This window comes from Lagopus muta, chromosome 2 (genome assembly GCF_023343835.1).
Source record: "Lagopus muta isolate bLagMut1 chromosome 2, bLagMut1 primary, whole genome shotgun sequence".
Lineage (NCBI taxonomy): Eukaryota > Metazoa > Chordata > Aves > Galliformes > Phasianidae > Lagopus > Lagopus muta.
The window spans coordinates 3,509,876-3,528,343 of NC_064434.1; the positions used below are offsets into that span (position 1 = coordinate 3,509,876).

Consider the following 18,468-nt stretch of genomic DNA (forward strand, 5'->3'; position numbering starts at 1 on the left):
AAACCATTCCCCCTTGTCCTATCACTATCCATCCAGGCACTCACTGTGCACAGCATCAGCCACCTCCAGCATCCCAAAGCCTCCCATTTCGCCCTCACCCGTTCCCACTGGGGCTGCTGCAGCTGTTAGCAGTCCTCCAAGTCCCAACCCCGTCCCACGGTCTGGGTGTGGGATGGGCGCACGGCCTCTGGAAATAGAAATGCACGCCGGCAGCATTGAGCACCACCTCCCTCTTGTGGCTGAGGAGCGGGGAGCTGTGGGGAGAAACCTCAGGTCGATTTCTTCTATTTTCTTGAGAAAGCTGTGGGTGTGCACCAGGTTAATGGGACGCCTCGTGCTTCCACCCCAGAGGAGATGGAGAGGAACAGCTGCAGCTGCAGAGGTTGCCCAAAGAGGCTGTGGATGCCCCATCCCTGCAGGCATTCAAGGCCAGGCTGGATGTGGCTCTGGGCAGCCTGGGCTGCTGGTTGGTGACCTGCACATAGCAGGGGGTTGGAACTGGATGAGCACTGTGCTCCTTTTCAACCCAGGCCATTCTGTGATTCTATAATCTGGAGTTAGGCAGCAGGGGAGCCAGGTCCCACATCTCCAACTGCGACCCCCAGGGGCTGCGTGCTGATGAGCAGGCACTGAGCACCCCTGCACAACGCACAGACACGGCAAAGCCCGGTTTGTTTTCTTAAAGCAGCAATTCTATATTGTCAAGGATAAGAAAAACAAACTGCATCAAAACTTCAGGAGTGCTCTGACAGCTCGGCTGCCTTCCGTGCGATGCGCGCAGCGAGGGGGGCTCAGGAAAAGCTGCTGCAACTGCTTCCTCCCTGCAGAGCAAAGCAAAATACAGCTGTGCTGGGGCCAGGGCGGAGGTATGGAGCTGTTGTCACGTTGGAAGGCAGCTGCAGTCCCAAACAGCCCAACCGGGTTTCCAGAGCACAGCTCAGCCTGATGGAACACGTCCGGCTGGGGCCCTTCTGAGCAGCGAGTTCTGCTTGGCAGCTTTGTTTCACCACTCCTCACACCACAACAGGACGAGGGGAAATGGCTTTACACTGAAAGAGGGCAGATTTAGAATGGATATCAGGGAGAAATTCTTTACTGGGAGATTGGTGAGACGCTGGAACAGGTTGCCCAGTGAGGTTCTGGATGTTTCCACCTTGGAGACATTCAAGGCTAGGCTGGATGGGGCTGTGAGCAACCTGGTCTAGAGGGAGGTGTCCCTGCCTACAGCAGAGGGTTGGAACTGGATGATCTTAAAGGTTTCTTCTAACCCAAACCATTCTGTGGTTCTGTGCCCATCCTTTTGGAGGCTTTCCCTAGCAGGCAGTGCCCACCAGTTCTCAATCCCCACAGCCATGGGGAAGCCAGCAGACCTGTCTCATGGCTGTAATTCAATGTCCTGAGGTTGTCACCTGCCATACGTAGAGCAACTGGGCTCCGATGCGGTCCCAGCAGTTGGTCAAGCTCTCTGTGGAGGGAGAAGAATTGATCAAGCACTGCTGAGCCTTAATGCAGGGCTTGCTCTACCCCAAAGTAAACATATGGAAATAAAACCCATCATGTTTCTGGTTTAGGCACCTGTTTGTCATGAGCAGCTCCTGCTTTGGGCAGCAGCTTCTCTGGGCACTTGGAGGTAGACTAGATGACCTTTAAGGGTGCTTTCCAGCTGAAATGATCCTATGATTCTATGATGTTCAAGGCCACCTTTCCCAACATCATCACCTATGCAAGAAGGGCAGGATGCTCCAACTGCCCATAGGGTTAAATAAACATAATAAATACCTAAACCCAGGCTTTTCAGCCCTTCCATCCACTAATGCTCTCCAGAGGAAAGAGAAGAAGCAGTACCAGGAGGGGAGGAGACCTCCTGGTGACAAAGGACCACATGGGCACACAGGGACAGCCTTTGAGGTCAGCATGAACTTCCCTATTGCATCTCATTGAGCAAAGCAGCCACCCCAGTTCTGTCCCACGGTGACAACGCAGGGTCACTCCACCATCCCAGACACATCCTTCCTCTCTTCCACATCCCTCAGTCCTCGCTGGGAACATTTGGAGTCAGCTTTGGGGGTGGAGGTGAAGCGTGGTGGCTTCAGCTTGCTCCTCAGACCAACAACCCCCCGTGTTTCACAGGGATGGGTGTAGTGCAGGTGATGCCACTCCAGAAGGGCTCCCTCTGTCCCCACACGCAGCTCCTTGGGGGGACCTGCCACCCCACAGTCACTCTGCAGGTGCCTGTGGGTACAAGAGCCCAGGATGGGGCTGATGCTCGCTGTCTCAAGGGATAAATCTTCTCCTCTTCCCCCTCCTCCTGCTAGGCATCCTGGGGAAGAGCAGGCTTTGCTGTCCCCTTCCAGCAGGGCTGTGGAGGATGCTGTCACCATCACTGCACCAGGAGAGGTGATGCCACCTGTGTTGGCACTGAAGTACACCGAGGAGCCCTCAGATAGGGATGCAGAGGAGCTGTGAGGTGAAGGGATGGCAGGGTGGCCAGCAGCCTCCAGCCCTCCTCTGTCCCTTCCAGCACCGATTTCATGTTTGCTGCCTCCTCCATTCCTCACCACCATCGTCTTCTCCTCTACTAAACCCAATCCAAAGCCCTGAGGAGCGATTTCCATTGTGGGGAAGGAAGGCTCAGCCCCAGGTTGGGGTGCTCCCATCTCCCACCCTTCAGGGTAAAGCTCTCCCACACCAGCATCCCCGAAAGCTGCGTTGATCTTCGACACGTCTCCCGTCTTCAAGGCCAGCTTCACCAGCAGCCAATGGTGGTGATTTGTCCATCCATCCTCCGAAAGCCCTTCGAGCTGGAAGAGTGATGAGCTGTTCCCAGTTTTGGGAGTTACTGTGGTCCTTTCTGCAGGCAATGATTCTCCATCTCCTGAAATTCCCCAGCTCTGCCCCACGCAGGAGCTGTTCCCAGCAGCCTGCTCATTGCCAGCAGCACAGCTGGAGTTCTGCAGGATGCCCTGCCTGATCTTGGAGGATTTGGGATGGAGCAGGCTGTAATAAACCACCATGGCTGCAACACCTGCAAAAAGAGCAGGAAGGCATCAAGGGATGAATCCTGGCTGCATTCAGCGTGTGCAGGAGAGAGCAGGTTTCTCCTTGGCAAGATACTGCTGGGCAGCAATACTTTGCAGTGTGCTGGCCCTCCAGCCACATCCACATCTCACTTCAAGACACCCTCGGTTCCTCCTGCATGACCAGTTTCATAGCAACCTCCCATTCCCACTGGACATCAGCTCCAAGGATGCCTCCACATCCAGTTCAGAAGCCTGTGAGTGTGTGCGAGGTGGGATGGGTCCTTCTCAAATCCCAAAACCCCACCATCATCGCTTTTAAGGATCTCACCAGACACTTCTTTCCCACCTGTGCTGCTGGGAGGCCATTCCCAACCTCACCGCTCTGATACTACAACACTGTCTTACTTAAGCCCATGGAACTCAGCATTGGATAACCAATAAACTCTTGAAGAAATAAAGCAAACACGATAGGAATTTGCTGCTCTCCACACATGCAACCCAGCAGACTGCAGCAGATCTCACCAAGGGCAGCTCCCGCCATGGCAGCCCAGCTCACACGTAGGCTGTGCCCCATCTCTGCCTGCAGGAACTCAGTGGCCAGCAGCAGCAGGAGCATGTTCTCCATCAGCATTACCTACGGGGCAGAGAGCCATCGTTACATCCTCCAATATGCTTCTGATGATGCAAACCACCCAGTTTCCAGCCCCTGATGATGGATGTTGTATCTTGCAATATAGATATTCATAGAATCATAGGAGGGCCTGGGTTGAAAAGGACCACAATGATCATCTGGTTTCAACCCCCTGCTATGTGCAGGGTCGCCAACCAGCAGATCAGGCTGCCCAGAGCCACATGCTGGGTACTCACCACGTAGAACACAGCCATGCGGTGCTTGGAGGGACCAGGCTGGACGTTGATGTAGCAGAAGATGTACACGGCTCCCAGCAGGACGTTGAACAGCCTCCAGTGGCAGGGCTGGGCCACAATGTCACTCTGCAGGGCCACCAGCCAGAAGGACATCAGCACCCAGTGGGTGCCTGCGAGGGGATGGCACCAAAAAGATACAAGTGACTCGGGGTCAGTGGGAGCATCCCCACAGCTGGCAATGGGACGGGGTGTAAGGACAACGAGTGCTGCTCTTACCTGCCACAGCCAGAACCCAGCAGGAATAGAGCTTGGTGAAGAGCACCAGGGCCAGGACCCTGCTTGTCAGCATCCCCATCCTCCAGAGCAGCAGGCAGAGCAGGGCTGCGGCTGGCAGCCACACGTGGCCAGGTCTCAGCAGGCAGCAGGAGTGGCTGTAGGAGACCAAAGCCCAGGAGAGGGACAGCAGGGACAGCCCAGCACTGACAGCTGTGTGGGGACAGGGAAAGTTCTGAGTGCTCGAAGGATGCCTGATTGCCTTGTAGGATCTGTGCTCTCGGGAGCTATCTGTAGCACAGTAGACAGAGGGTCCTGCCAGATGGAGGGTTTCAACTCATTCCTGCCAGATAGAGTCTCCTTTGCACACTTGCATTGATACAGAATCATACAATCGTTCAGGTTGGAAAACACCTTAAAGATCATCAAGTCCAACCACAACCTGACCATACTACCCTAACTTCTCCCTATCCAGATCTCCCCACCCAAATCCTCAACTCCATCTCCAGTCCTACCAGAGCCTAACACCAACCAGTGAAGATGACCTTGTTTACACCCCAACCTCTCCCTTTGGAAAACTGAGCTGAAAATTCCCTTTTTCCATGAAGCAGCCCCAAACCCTAACTGCTCAGTACGACAGCACACTGTGGGATGAACGTAGGGAATATATGTTGGGTTCAAACTCAACCAAGGCATGAGTGTGCCAGCTGTGAAAATCCATGCATAGCCCAAAGACTCACCAGGGATGAGGCTGGATGGCTCACTGACCACGACAACATAGACCTGCAGCAGGAGGTGAGGCAGACTCTGCAGCAGGGCTTCCAGGAGCCTCAGCAAACACACATCTGCATGCCACATCAGCATCTCCCCAGTACCTGCACTGCTGTTTGTCTTCACCTCCATCCACAAAATATCCCAGTACCTGCAAGAATCAGCAGGATGGGTTGGGATGGAATGGGATGGCATCGGGTGAGATGAGATGGCATGGGATGGGATGAGATGATGAGATGGGATGGGATGTTGAGATGGGATGGGATGGCATAGGATGATATGAGATGGCATGAGATGGCATGAGATGGCATGGAATGAGATGGAATGGCATGGGATGGGATGGCATCAGATGGGATGGCATGGAATGATGGTTTGAGACAGGATGGGATGGCATGGCATGGCATGGCATGGCATGGCATGGCATGGCATGAGATGATGAGATGGGATGAAGTGGGAAGTTGGGATGGGATGGGATGGCATAGGATGAGATGAGATGGCATGGAATGAGATGGAATGGCATGGGATGGGATGGCATCAGATGGGATGGCATGGAATGATGGTTTGAGACAGGATGGGATGGCATGGCATGGCATGGCATGGCATGGCATGGCATGAGATGATGAGATGGGATGAAGTGGGAAGTTGGGATGGGATGGGATGGCATAGGATGAGATGAGATGGCATGGAATGAGATGGAATGGCATGGCATGGCATGAGATGGGATAGGATGGGATGGCACAAGATGGCATGTGATAGAATGGCATAGGATGGGAAGGGACAGAATGGGATGAGATTGCATGGCATGGGATTGAACAAGATGGCAAGGCATGGGTTGGGATAGCATGGGATGGGATGTCATGACACGGAATGGGACCGGGTGGCAATGCATTTGTTGGGATGACATAGGATGGGATTACATGGAATGGCATGGGTTGGGATGACATGGGATGTGATGTCCACACCATTTTGGGCAGGGTTAGGGAGGCTGGATGGACTGTGGGGTAAATCTCTCACCGCTTCCAGAGGCCAAACTGTAGGATGTGGAGAACCAGGACACTACAGCCTGGAGGGTGTCCATCTGCCTTCAACCAGAGGATGCTGAGGAGTTGTGCCACGTAGCCAGGTACCAGGCAGGTGATGGTCCCACAAAACCAGCCCAGATGCCCATGGGAAAGGTAATGGATGATGGTGCAGAGCCCTGGAAAGTAAGAGGGAGGCAGTGCTGGGGATGCCACACACACCAAAAAGATACAACCCACTACTTCCCCATAAGTTCACAGCCCGTGTCCCACTCTTATCTTGGGCTGCCAGCTCCTCAGGGCTTGTCAGCAGCAGCACAGCCGTCACTACCCAGGGACACAGCTAAAGGCGGGTTCAGATAAAGCGTGCCCAGCTTCAAATTTAAGAAAAAAATTCAACATTTTCAGAGTTTTCTCTTTTTTGTTTTATAAAGGAGAACATAGCTAGAGGCTGCGCGGATCCCGAAACCCCTCGTTTAGGGAGTAAAGGAGGGGCAAGCGGAGGGGTCCAGGCTAGGGGTGATGCGAGCACGGAGGCACAGCGCTCTCTCCTTTCTCCCCGCGCAATTCCCGCGCACGCTGCGCGCTCACTCACTCGCTCCGCGTTCCGCCGCCAGCAGCGCCAAGCAGAGCGCCGGGCAAAACCCGCGCATCCTGCGCGCAGCAAGAGGAGGAGGAGGAAGAGGAGGAGGAAGAGGAGGAGGAAACACGGGAGCACCTCCCCACATGTGCCTCCCCCCGCCCCGCCGCGGGGTCGTTACGTCATGCTGCTTGCTTTTCGCAGGCTTTTTGGGGCCCCGCGTGGACCGTGGGGATGGTTGGCGCATCCCGATGTCCCCTCTTGTCCCCGCGGCACTGAGCACTAGGTGGCAGCCGGGGCACGGAGTGAGGTGCTGCCGCAGATTAGTCGCGTTATTTTTCCTCCCCTCCGTCGGAATAGATGGCTGCTAATGAAGTCCAAATAGCGGCCACACATTTGTGAGTGGTTTTGGAAAATCATGCAGGATGCTCCCGAAGCTCCGCGGATCCACTGGGCCGTCAGGAGTTATCCCATCCCATGGCATCCCATGCCGTCCCAACCCATCCCGTTCTGTGCCATGCCGTGCCATGCCATGCCATGCTATCCCATCCATTCCATCTCATCCCATGTCATGACATCCCATGTCAGGACATCCCATCTCATCCCTTGCTGTCCCATGCTATGCTATCCCATCCCATCCCATCTCATCCCATGTCATGACATCCCATGTCAGGACATCCCATCTCATCCCTTGCTGTCCCATGCTATGCTATCCCATCCCATCCCACCCCACCCCATCCCACCCCATCCCATCCCATCCCATCCCATCCCATCCCATCCCATCCCATCCCATCCCATCCCATCCCATCCCATCCCATCCCATCCCATCCCATCCCATATGAGCATGTTTGGGGGATTTCACTCATTTTTCTGCTGTTTTTTTTTTTTTAATTTCAGCAAGTTCCTTGGCAACCCTTGGAACTAAGCCTGGACTCTGCTGGTTTAAGCAGCAGTCTGTCATCCAACTCTGTTTCCCGAGTTCTCTATAGATACCCAGTGTGTAATGCCTGTCTCTCCATGCCCCATGCTTCCCTCTTGATACTTGCATATGAACAGTGACCCAAACCTGTGTGCTCAGGGATGTCCTGCTGGCTGGGGAGCCAAACTACTCTCTGATTTTAGAAGGAGTGCAACTGGGATTTCTGTCTCTGGCACTGATTTTTCCAACCATGGAAGAACTTTGCATCCTGCAGGACTTGCATTTAAGCATCCCCTGAATGAAAAAAAAAAAGTGATGTATGGTCTACAGCCTATATTTCCTTTTGTTATGCTAAAAAGCCACTCACATCTCCAATGAAACTAAATACAGACAGTGGTGAAATCACCTCTGCACATAGCATGGCATGGGCTGGCATGGGGTGGCGTAACATGGGATGGAGTGGCATGGGATGTCTGCCCCATTTTTGCAGGCTTATTGGGGTGGAGCATGTTGTGCTATGCATCCACACAGGAATTGTAATTGGAGGTTACCACACACATCCTTCAAACCTGTTATTTGTAAGATTGCTACATCCCTGGTGATCACATTCAACAAAGCTTTATAAAGAGAGGTTCATTCCTTCCTCTTGGTCTCAGCAGCTTCAGTGGGACATGGCAATGTCAGCCAAAGCCACGGGCATATTCCTCCTGCTTCTTGTTCTGCTGGCAGTACCCCAGGCTGCTCCAGGTAAGTGTAAATATAATCAAAGGTCATTTTTTATGTTTGGGAAGTTTTTTATGTTCTGTAAGTGAGGAATGAACTCGTGACGCATCGATGTGATGCTTGGTGCTGGGTCTGGTAGACGAGTGCTGAGTAGGCAAACTCCAGTTGGCACTTTCAGGACTAGGGGGGAGAACCTCACAGCCTGCGTGGATGCTTTCAGACATTGCAGCAAAACTCAACAGTGGGTTCACATTCCTCTTGCTGAACCGACCTGTGCTACCTGCAGGCTGAGCTGCTAGCATGGGGACCAGATTTCTTCACGCTTGGAAGTCCAATGGAAGAGTCTCACAGGTTCTTTTCCTCCATTGCAGAGTCGGACACGGTCACGTGTCGGAAGATGAAGGGCAAGTGTTCATTCTTGCTGTGTCCTTTCTTCAAGAGATCCACTGGTACCTGCTACAATGGACTGGCAAAGTGCTGCAGACCCTTTTGGTGACATTCCATGGTCTGTGTCGAGCTGGTAGCCTTGGTAGTGTCACTAGCAATGACAGCAGTAGTGTAACATCATCCTTCCCTACGTGGCCATGCTGTTGTTTGTTGTGTTGCTATCCTGGAGCTGGGAAAGGCACTTTGGCAGGAAGCCTCGCTCTTTGTCCGTAGATCCATATCTAGGGAATCGCTGTGCTCCTCATCCCCTGAATGCTGCCCCTCCACCGCCACCGAGGCAGGGTGAGCTGTGAGCCTGAAATGGGACAACTCCCCTCTTTTCCAAAGATGTTTTTTGATGGGAATTTCCTACTTGTGTCAAGAGCAGCACCGTGCCTCCCATGCAATGCAGACCTGTCACACTCAACTTTCCTGTGACAGCCGCCCACAAAGCCCCAAAGGCCACATCATATTTAGGAGGCTCATGTCTGTTAATCTGCCCACCTTCCTCATGCAGTATTTTCTGAACAGATGTGTGAATGCGAGATATCACCCTCACCTTCCTTTCTTCACTGTAGGATCTCGCTTCTTTTCTTTAGACCCTAAATTTCCTCACATCTCCTTTTAAGTGTCTCATCTGAAGGCTTTCATCTTCCATCATGGCCAACTCCCACCTGCCCTCTTTTGTGACCCAGCTGGACACTGAAGTCTTCTGCTCTCCTGCAGGCTCTGAGCTTACAAAGTAGAAGTGGTTTGTGAACTTACAAAGTAGAAGCAGTTTGTACCCTTTTTCTCTTCTGTAACATGTATTCAAAGAGCCTACTTTGCAAATTATTTGTGTAAATATGTAATAAAGCACGGGTAATAACGCTAAGCTTTTTAAACCATTAATTGGTGAGGTGTGTTTTGATCCCTCTGATTTCTGAGGTCTATGGCCATTTGTTCTCCACAGCCCTGCCCATGGTGGCTGTGGAGCTGTTGGGAATGATCATAGAATCACAGAACCATAGAATGGCTTGGGTTGGAAAGGGCATCAAGGATCATGAAGCTCCAACCCCTTGCTGCAGGTAGGGCCACCCACCTCACATTTCATAGCAGCCCAGGCTGCCCAGAGCCCCATCCAACCTGGCCTTGAACACCTCCAGGGATGGACGGGGCATCCACAACTTCTCTGTCCCTGCTGGCCACCTCTCTTCTGATGGAATGATGTGGGGTTGGGATCACTACTGGTATGTGATGTTGGGTTGAAGTATTGGCATGCACTCTTAACCCTGCCCACAGCATGGGGGCTGGAATTAGATAGCTTCTGAGGTCTCTTCCAACCCAAACCATTCTGTGATCCCATGATTCTGTGTCATCCATCCACATCCAGCTCGTGAGCACCTACAGAACTTGGGAAAGGTTTTCTAGGTCATGCCTTATGCAGGCCCGCGTCAGGACAGGGTTTGGTCAACTCTGCATTTCAGATTTATTCAACCTGGAATAAACATGCACTGCACTTGGTGTTATTGTACAGCACGTTGCCATGACCAAAGAAACAGTCATTAATAATAATCAGGTTCTCCGAGCCCAAAGGTGCTATTTGAACCTCAATCATTCCTTCCATCTAGGGATTGGAAAGTCCTTCGTGCTTGTGAACTGAGCCTTGCATGGCCTGTAGGAGGCAGCTAAACAAACACAAAGCTCCTGCTGTTCTCATTATGCCACGCTCTTCCACCCAGGATTAAGGTTAACTCCTTTTGTTCAGGAAGAAGAAATAATTATAGCCAAAAAAGCAGGAATTTGGTGGGATGCCAAAAAGGTGTGGTGACTCTCACAGGGCTGGTTTGCTGGAATAGCTGTGAATGAGACTCCACAGTGGTTGTATAACAATTGCAATTAGGAAACCAATGGCATTAAAGGTAGTGCAAGAATCTCAGCTTGTCATGAACAGATGAAGAACGTGGGGGATGAACTGGGGAGATGTCAGAAAGGTCATTGCCTCCTGGTCTCCTGCCAGGAGGAGAAGAAAGATCTTGAGTCTTCTGCTCTGATGTCTGATTCTGTTTATCCCTTTCCAGAGCAAGTGCAGGTGCTCTTAAGAAAAGAGCGTGCAATATCTTCCTTAAATATGACCAACAGGTGGGGACAGCAGATCCCTCTGTGTGGTACACAACTGCTGCTGGCCACCACAACCCAGAAATGTCTCTACGTTGTGGCTACGATGGGGCAGGTATGGAACAATCTCTTTTTTCACTAAACTCAGGTGGATTCCCTCGATTGGAAAGATGGATGCTGTAAGATTTGGGCTGTGCTGAACTGGAAACACCTTCAGCATTTGAAAACTTTAAGCTAAGGCTTGGCAAGATGCGGGGCATGGAGGTATCATGAGAACGATAGCGAGCGTCACAGCCAACTGCACGACCACGTGTCCCCATTAGCACTGTCCCCCACATAGGGCAGGAGGTGGCAGAGGAAAAGGGAGCCTACAGATGGGATGTCACATGGACCCAGCTGGCCCTCAGCTGCTGAGCCACTCCAGTGTGTTGCTACCACCCAAATATTTGCCAGCACCTGAGTGGGAGGCTGGAGCAACAGTCCCTCCTCGATGGACCCAAAGGATGGGTCACCCCTGCTGCATGATGCTCAGAGCAGTTGTGAGGGGTGGGCCAGGATACTGGGAGGGTATAGAGATTGTATTTTTGATACAAAAGGCTGATTCAGGGGAAAAAACATCCTGGCACCTCCAGGGAAAGTTTCTTCTGGATTTGGGAGTGAGTGGTGCAAAGGTGCTAAAAAACAGACAGAAACTGTTTGTCAGCCTCTCTGTAGCAATAACAACAGTACAATTAACTTTAACTGCACAATGAGATCATATATATTTAATGTGTGAATATCCAGTCTCAAAAAGAAGCAAAAATGAGTGCAAAAAAGCATCAAAAGAAGCAGCCAAGAGGAGCAAGAAGCCTGCAGGCAGCCTGGAAGCTGCTAAAAGAAGGCTGTGCTGGAGAACGCAGTAAAATATTTGCTTTGACTCCAAAAGAAAACAAAGAGGTCTAAGAAAAATCCCCGCAGGGCATGAAAGGCAGTGAGTTGGGGCTCACATAGGGAAGGGCTCAGCAGTGAGCAAAGGGCTGACAGAAAACAGTAACTCCCATAGAACGTGGCAGGTCTGCTTCAAATAGGAGTGAAAGAGGCCTGAAAAGGAGGGTGAAGATCCTCTTGTAACACATCCCTGGAGAAAAAGCAGGAATTTCTCTAAGCGCATGGAAAGTGTGAGGGGGGTTGCGATGGGGAAGGTGTAGGAGGATGTTCAGGGGCAGGTGCTTCTGCCCCTGGCAATGCAATGCTTGAGGCCAGGCTCTGGGCACCCATGGAGCTGTGGGTGTCCCTGTTCACTGCAGGGAGTTGGAACTAGATGGCCTTCAATTGTCCCTTCCAACTCGCACCATTCTATGATAATAAAACCGCTGGCACGGGTGGTGAAGCTGTGGCTCAGAAAGCTGCTGTCACATTCACAGACAACACGATCGTAATTGGCAGTTCTACCTGAGGGGCACAATGGGAAATCTTAACCCGTGAATGGAGGCAGGGACTGGATTACTGTATTTCATTTTACGGTGACCTATTTCTTACCTTTGTAAAGAAAAACAATGAAAATCGATGGAGACAGTACTTCCTCTTTGCAAAGTTGTGGGGAAATACTGGTGGGAGGTGGACGGTTGGACTGGATGATCCTGGAGGTCTTTTCCAACCTTGGTGATTCTATGACTTCCAGCTCTAAGAGTTAATTTTGCCTTCTGCAGCAACGTGCTTTGGGTTTTGATGAGAGCAGTCATGGAACGGCTCATGTTGGAGGGGACCTTAAAGACCATCCAGTTCCCAGCCTCCTGCCACGAGCAGGGCTGCCCCCCACCACACCAAGCTGCCCAGCATCCCACCCAAAACTCAGTCATGAATATGACCAATGAGCTGGGCAGTTATTTCATTGACCAAACAAATCCTGACAGGAGTTTCTCCTTAAATACCAACAACATCCTAATTACCTCTTTTCAGACCATCTCCAACAGGCACTTGAGGCAAAGCCACACCACGATGGAGGCTGAGGTGAATAGCACGGACGTGGCCAGACTCTGCCTTTTGGCCTGGAGATAAACCTGGTGCAGGTTAGCTCCCTAGCACAGATGCAGCACATTATTCTGTGTTAAACAAGCAATTAAATTGAGCAATAACAACTAGCACCACTCCCGCTAACCACAAAGCCCACCTGAACTGAGCAGTTGCCATGACAGAAACCTTGAGCAAGTCGCTGTGGTCTAACGTTGCACAAACAGAGGTCCCAAGGTCATTTTGCAGGCAGCTCAGCGCATTTCTTGAGGTGATGCTGCAATATTTTGGAAGCAATAACCTTACAGGAGGATGCTAACAGAGGAGATCTGTTGAACGTCGCCTCAACTGTCCCCAGAACTGCAGACATCTCCTGATTGGAAGAAGAAGAAGAAGAAGAGCAAGCATCCTTCCCAGCCTCCAGAAACCACATAGAGCCACTCTCTGCTCCTCCATCTTAATGCATTTGGGTGGCTGACGCTGACCTGCAGGACTACTCCGACCCAGAGCCTCCTCATTCGTGGTAATGACCCAAATCTTCTCATTATTCAGCCTCTCTTCTACAGCTCTGTCCTTCTGAAAATGGCTGGAGATTTCAGACCTTCCATGGATAGCTGCTTTACTCTGTCATAACCTTAACCATGCAGCAGCTCAGTCCATCAAGCATTAGTTTAGGCAAATATTGATTAGAAAGAAGAATTTGTGTTGGCTGCAGAAGGAGATCTAAGAGGAAATAGTTCTGGAAGTGAACAAGAAAGTGGTCACAGGTTGATGGGTTGGGCATGGGTTGGTGGTTGGACTAGATGACCTTCATAGTCTTTCCAATCTTAATGATTCCTTCTCTCCTCTTGCTTTGGAATGGTTTGGAAAGGTGCTTAGTGCTGCCTTGCATGAATATAATAACAACTGTCGTGTTTTGGTGTCTGAATTAACAACTTCCACAAGGCAAATTGAATTTATTGCAGTGTACTGCAATGTATCAAGCAACTTAGGATAAATGTACTTAATTAACACAGTAATTAAAAGGTGGATATAAAATTGTATTGTTCTGCACAGAAGCTTCTACATGTCATCCAGGGAACCTTTAAGGCAAAGCACATGACTATAAAGAGTATTCTATCTGATTCTCAATGATGATTTCTGTCCTTCACTCCTCAGCCCACCATGTTTGTGGGACACTGCTTATTAACATCTCAATGTCATTTCTTTGCAGTGACAGGATTTCCCAGCCTGTCTTCTGCCATGAAAATCCTCTGCTTTTTCACTGTGCTCCTCTTCGTGGTAGTTCACCAAGCTGTGGGTAAGGAATAAATGGAAATGTGAGGCTGTATACAAGCCGTATGATATTGGTGTCTCATAAAGGTTTTCTGTCCCCTTTGGGAGGTGGATCAAATTTTGTGCTTAAAGAAATTTTGCTGTCACTAGCTCACCCTACAACAACTACAACAGGTGATCCCTAATAACACATTCTGAAGTCACACAGAAAAAAAGAAATGGGGTCCCACGCTCTCCAAATGTGCTTTGCTTCAGGACTTTGCACTTGGGTTGGGGAGGGTGAAGATCACACTGATAGCTTCTGCGCTGCCTCAAGTTGCACCAGGAGTGGTCCAGGTTGGATATTAGGAAAAAAAATTCTCAGAAAGAGTGATGATGCAGTGGCACAGCTGCCCAGGGAGGTGGTGGGGTCACCGTCCATAGATGTGCTGAAGAACCAGGGGATGTGGCACTGAGGGACAGAATGGGCATGGTGGGGATGGGCTGGGGTTGGACCGGGTGATCTTGGAGGTCTTTTCCAACCTGAATTATTCTGTGATCCCATGAATAGTCTCCCTTTTCTTTTTAATTGTTCAGGCTTTCCCCGTCCTCCAAGACACGATCTCCGATGTGGATATCGTGGCACCTTCTGCTTCCCTGGGAAATGCCCTGATGGGAATGCTTACCTGGGGCCATGCCATTCTGGGTATTCTTGCTGTAGATGGTAAGATTAAGACTTGACTGTGGCTAAACTGACTTCCAAGATTCAAGTTCTATATGGTGGGATTTTCCCCTTCAACTTACGTGTGAAAACTCGGTACTGTTGTTTCCTCTGCATAGGTTATAGTGTGAGTAATTGCACAGGATCTCCAGAAGTCTGGGAATGATCTCTTCTTGCGTTGTTGGATTCAGGGAACCATGGCACCGGTCATTCTTTTAACAAACATCTGCCATTCTTTTAATAAAAGTGATTTCTGGGGAGATTGTGTGGCAGCCATGTGTGTTTTTGTTACTAATTTCATTAGAAGTAGCATTAATCCTCAGAAGCTTGAACAAGATAAGAATTCTGAAATCAGATTCAGGTATGTTTAGTTTGCCAAAATGCCCTTTTGTGCTGCTGGTTGAATGGGTACCAGCATGTTCTTCACCCAGACCTGCTAGGAGCCACTGTCCTGATCCAGTCATCACTCCCATAGGGAGTATGAAAGTATTCTCCAGTGTAACTCTTGTAAAAAATCTGTTCTGAACATATGAGGTCCAGAGATTTCAGATCTGGTAAGAGCAGTCACTATGGGATCTAAGAAGAACAAAAGGGGCAGGTAACCTTTTAAGATTCAAAGCCTGGTTTTGCTCTTGATTATTTGGGGTAATATAAATTTGCAGTAAATCCACAACATTCACATCAGCTGCAGTAACAACTCAGGCAGTTGTAATTAGGCTCACAACATGACAATTAGACAAAGCGAATGAAAGGCCAATGCCTCTGTTATTTCATTCTCTCCTCTTGCAAAAAGGTTTCTCCTACCCCAACCTGAACCTAGTGGAAAACTCCAAAGCTGCAGGCTGCTCTGTCACCTCCTCTTTCTCCACAGTTGATCTTCCATGGTCAGGAGCATCCTGAATAGAGTAGAATAGAGCAGAATCACAGAATGGCACAATCTGTAACATTGAAAAAGACCACTAAAATCCCCAACCCCAGCCCATTCCCACCATGCCCACTGACATCCTTCAGGGCTCCTGAACACCTCCAGGGACAGTGACTCCTCCACCTCCGTGGGCAGCCTGTTCCAATAGAGTAGAGAAGAGTAGATTAGACTGGAGTACGGTAGGGTAGAGTGGAGTGGAGTGGAGTGGAGTGGAATGGAATGGAATGGAATAGAATAAAATAGAATAGGAGTAGAATAGAATAGAATAGAATAGAATAGAATAGAATAGAATAGAATAGAATAGAGTAGAGTAGAGTAGAGTAGAGTAGAGTAGAGTAGAATAGCATAGCATAGCATAGCATAGCATAGCATAGCATAGCATAGCATAGCATAGCATAGCATAGCATAGCATAGCATAGCATGGCATAGCATGCCCCAGGGGCATAACTGAGACCAAAGTCCTTTTTGAAACATCTCTCTGGATGAAACTAGCCTTTCCTATGACACAAGGGGTTAATAAAGGACATGGTCAGGCTGTGCTGTCTGCTCTGAGGGCACATATTTGGTGGTTAGGGGAACACGTATCTTTGTGGTTCAGTGGGAGCTCACCCCATCCCTCCCACCACCTGTGTGAAGCTCAGTGCTCGTGTATGCTTGGCAAAGGTGGGAGCAATGATGATTGGCTTTTAAGGGAAACAACTCAGAGGTCTGCAAAGGGCTGACCTGAAGCCCAGAGCCTGATATTTGTCACAGAGCACTGGGCTTCTCTGCAAAGGGATATTTCTGCAAATGACTCAGAGTGCCAGCATGGAAACCACAGTGTGTAAAGGGCAGGAAACTGGGCCAACGGCCACCTCGCAGGGATTCCCCCAGATAGAGTCCTCAGGAAGCTGTCAAGTGGAACCAAAGCAGCAATTTGCAGTTTATGTCCTAAGATGTTTTGCACAACCCACGGCACGACGAGTGCTTCTTTCACAAACTGGAATGGCACAAGATGTTTTGCACGAAGACCGAGGGCTTTGCAGAGAAGATTCAGCCCTGGGTATTTCAGGTACAGCTCTGGAGCCATCCCAACCTCTGTAGGCAGCAATATGGTGAATGCTGTAGCATCAGACTTTTCTGTCTCCAGTACAAATAGCCACATTTATAGCTGGAGAACAGCTTGTAGAGCTGGCTTACATTGCAACAGAGGCTGGGATCTTCCCCCCTCCTCCCCGCTGGGCTGTAAGGTTTATTTGTGCAGCTACCCAGTGAACGTACATTATGACTGAGCACGTCCTTACATATATGCATAAACACCCATTATACACACGGATTTGATGAGCCTGAATCTTGATTAAAAAAGGATACCATCAACATTTTGCAAACCAGCAACGGCTGACATACAGCGAATTCTTATGCAAAATGGTGATGAAAGCTTGTCATTCACGGGGCTGAATGGAGATGTCATCCTGTGCTGCGTCTCCCAGCAGCTCTCAAGTGAAGCATAGAGAGCACGCTTCGATGGAGGGGGGGAACACAGAGCTCCTTTGTGTTGGGAGAGCGGGTTGCGTGCCAAGGCTAACGGATGGGGATGAAGTGTGTCCCAAGAAGCGTCCAGCAAACCACAGAGCTGTGTTTCTCTTTTGCAAGGCAGGATGACACAAGACCCGGGGCTGAAGGCCTCATGGGAAAGCAACTCTGTGTCATCTCTGACGGGGGAACAAACAGGAAAAGGTGCTTTGGGATCAATCGGTGGTGTCAGGAATACTGACTGCGTGGCAGGAGGACGAGAGCTGGGATCGAAGTGCTGCTGCCAGCAAGAAAGGAACCTGCCCTGCTGCTTCTTCTCCACACAGCTGTGACCCCCCCAGGCATCTCCCAGCCATGAAGATCCTGCCTCTCCTCTTTGCTGCCCTCCTCCTGGTGCTCCGGGGAGAACCAGGTGAGATGTACATATGTTGTGGGAAAGTGGTGATTTTGCCCTTTGCTGATATTTTGTAGGGGGTAACAGAGATTTTGATGATGATAGATCATAGAATCACAGAATGGCCTGGGCTGAAAAGGACCACAATGATCATTTAGTTTCAACCCCCCCTGCTGTGTGCAGGGTTACCAACCAGCAGACCAGGCTGCCCAGAGCCACATCCAGCCTGGCCTTGAATGCCTGCAGGGATGGGGCATCCACAGCCTCCTTGGGTTACTGTGGTACCCAATGAATTTCCATGGGAAAATTTGCCTTGGCTGGTGGAAAAAGGGAAAACTAGGCAGCCCAGGGATGTGGGGAGAGCTTTGCACTTGTGTTCAGCAGTGAGACAGCCAATGTTGGCTGTACAGGGGCAGAAGGCTGTGCTCACATCTGGGCAGAACTGTGCTGAGGTGTTCTCTTTCTGCTCTCTGCAGGGCTGTCCCTTGCTCAAGGATCACCCCAGGACTGCGAGCGCCGTGGGGGCTTCTGCTCCCACAGGTCTTGTCCTCCAGGGATCGGCCGCATTGGCCTCTGCTCCGAACAAGTTTTCTGCTGTCGGAGGTAGGCTCAGTGCTGCCTGGTGTGGGATGGCTGCTTCCTGTTGGGGTTGGAGATTAGGTCCTTGGGGAAAGGGAGTAATGCACAGCCCAATGACATGGGGGCATCCCTGGGTCTCTGCTGCTGTATTAAGCAAACTGGAAGATGCTGCTGGGGCTGCAGCAGTCTGGTGTCCTCTAGCACTACTGCTGGCAGAACAGCCACCACCTGTAGAGAGCGTGGAGCCTCTTCTCAGGCTTCCACCAGCCCCAGGACCGCAGTTCAGAAACAGACCCAAAGGGGGGTGGGCATTTTAACTGAGGGTTCTGGCCTCATAGAGTTGAGATGAGCACTGCTACACCTTCCCTCCCACAGCCGATGGTATTCCTGATGGCCTCT

The 18,468-nt window shown here is 50.6% G+C and overlaps 2 protein-coding genes across 2 annotated transcripts; one reads left to right on the plus strand and one right to left on the minus strand.

The window, feature by feature from the left end:
- Positions 1 to 778: 778 nt before the first annotated feature.
- Positions 779 to 6,618, minus strand: XKR5 (XK related 5). Its single transcript, XM_048935334.1, has 7 exons — positions 6,546 to 6,618; positions 5,946 to 6,129; positions 4,901 to 5,082; positions 4,164 to 4,373; positions 3,888 to 4,057; positions 3,543 to 3,654; positions 779 to 3,025 (listed from the first exon to the last, which is right to left on the minus strand). The coding sequence occupies exons 1-7, from the start codon at positions 6,601 to 6,603 to the stop codon at positions 1,986 to 1,988; spliced, it is 1,956 nt and encodes a 651-aa protein (XP_048791291.1). The 5' UTR covers positions 6,604 to 6,618; the 3' UTR covers positions 779 to 1,985.
- Positions 6,014 to 8,668, plus strand: DEFB1 (defensin beta 1). The gene is made up of 3 exons (XM_048935395.1): positions 6,014 to 6,106; positions 8,109 to 8,196; positions 8,544 to 8,668. The coding sequence occupies exons 1-3, from the start codon at positions 6,092 to 6,094 to the stop codon at positions 8,666 to 8,668; spliced, it is 228 nt and encodes a 75-aa protein (XP_048791352.1). The 5' UTR covers positions 6,014 to 6,091.
- Positions 8,669 to 18,468: the final 9,800 nt, after the last annotated feature.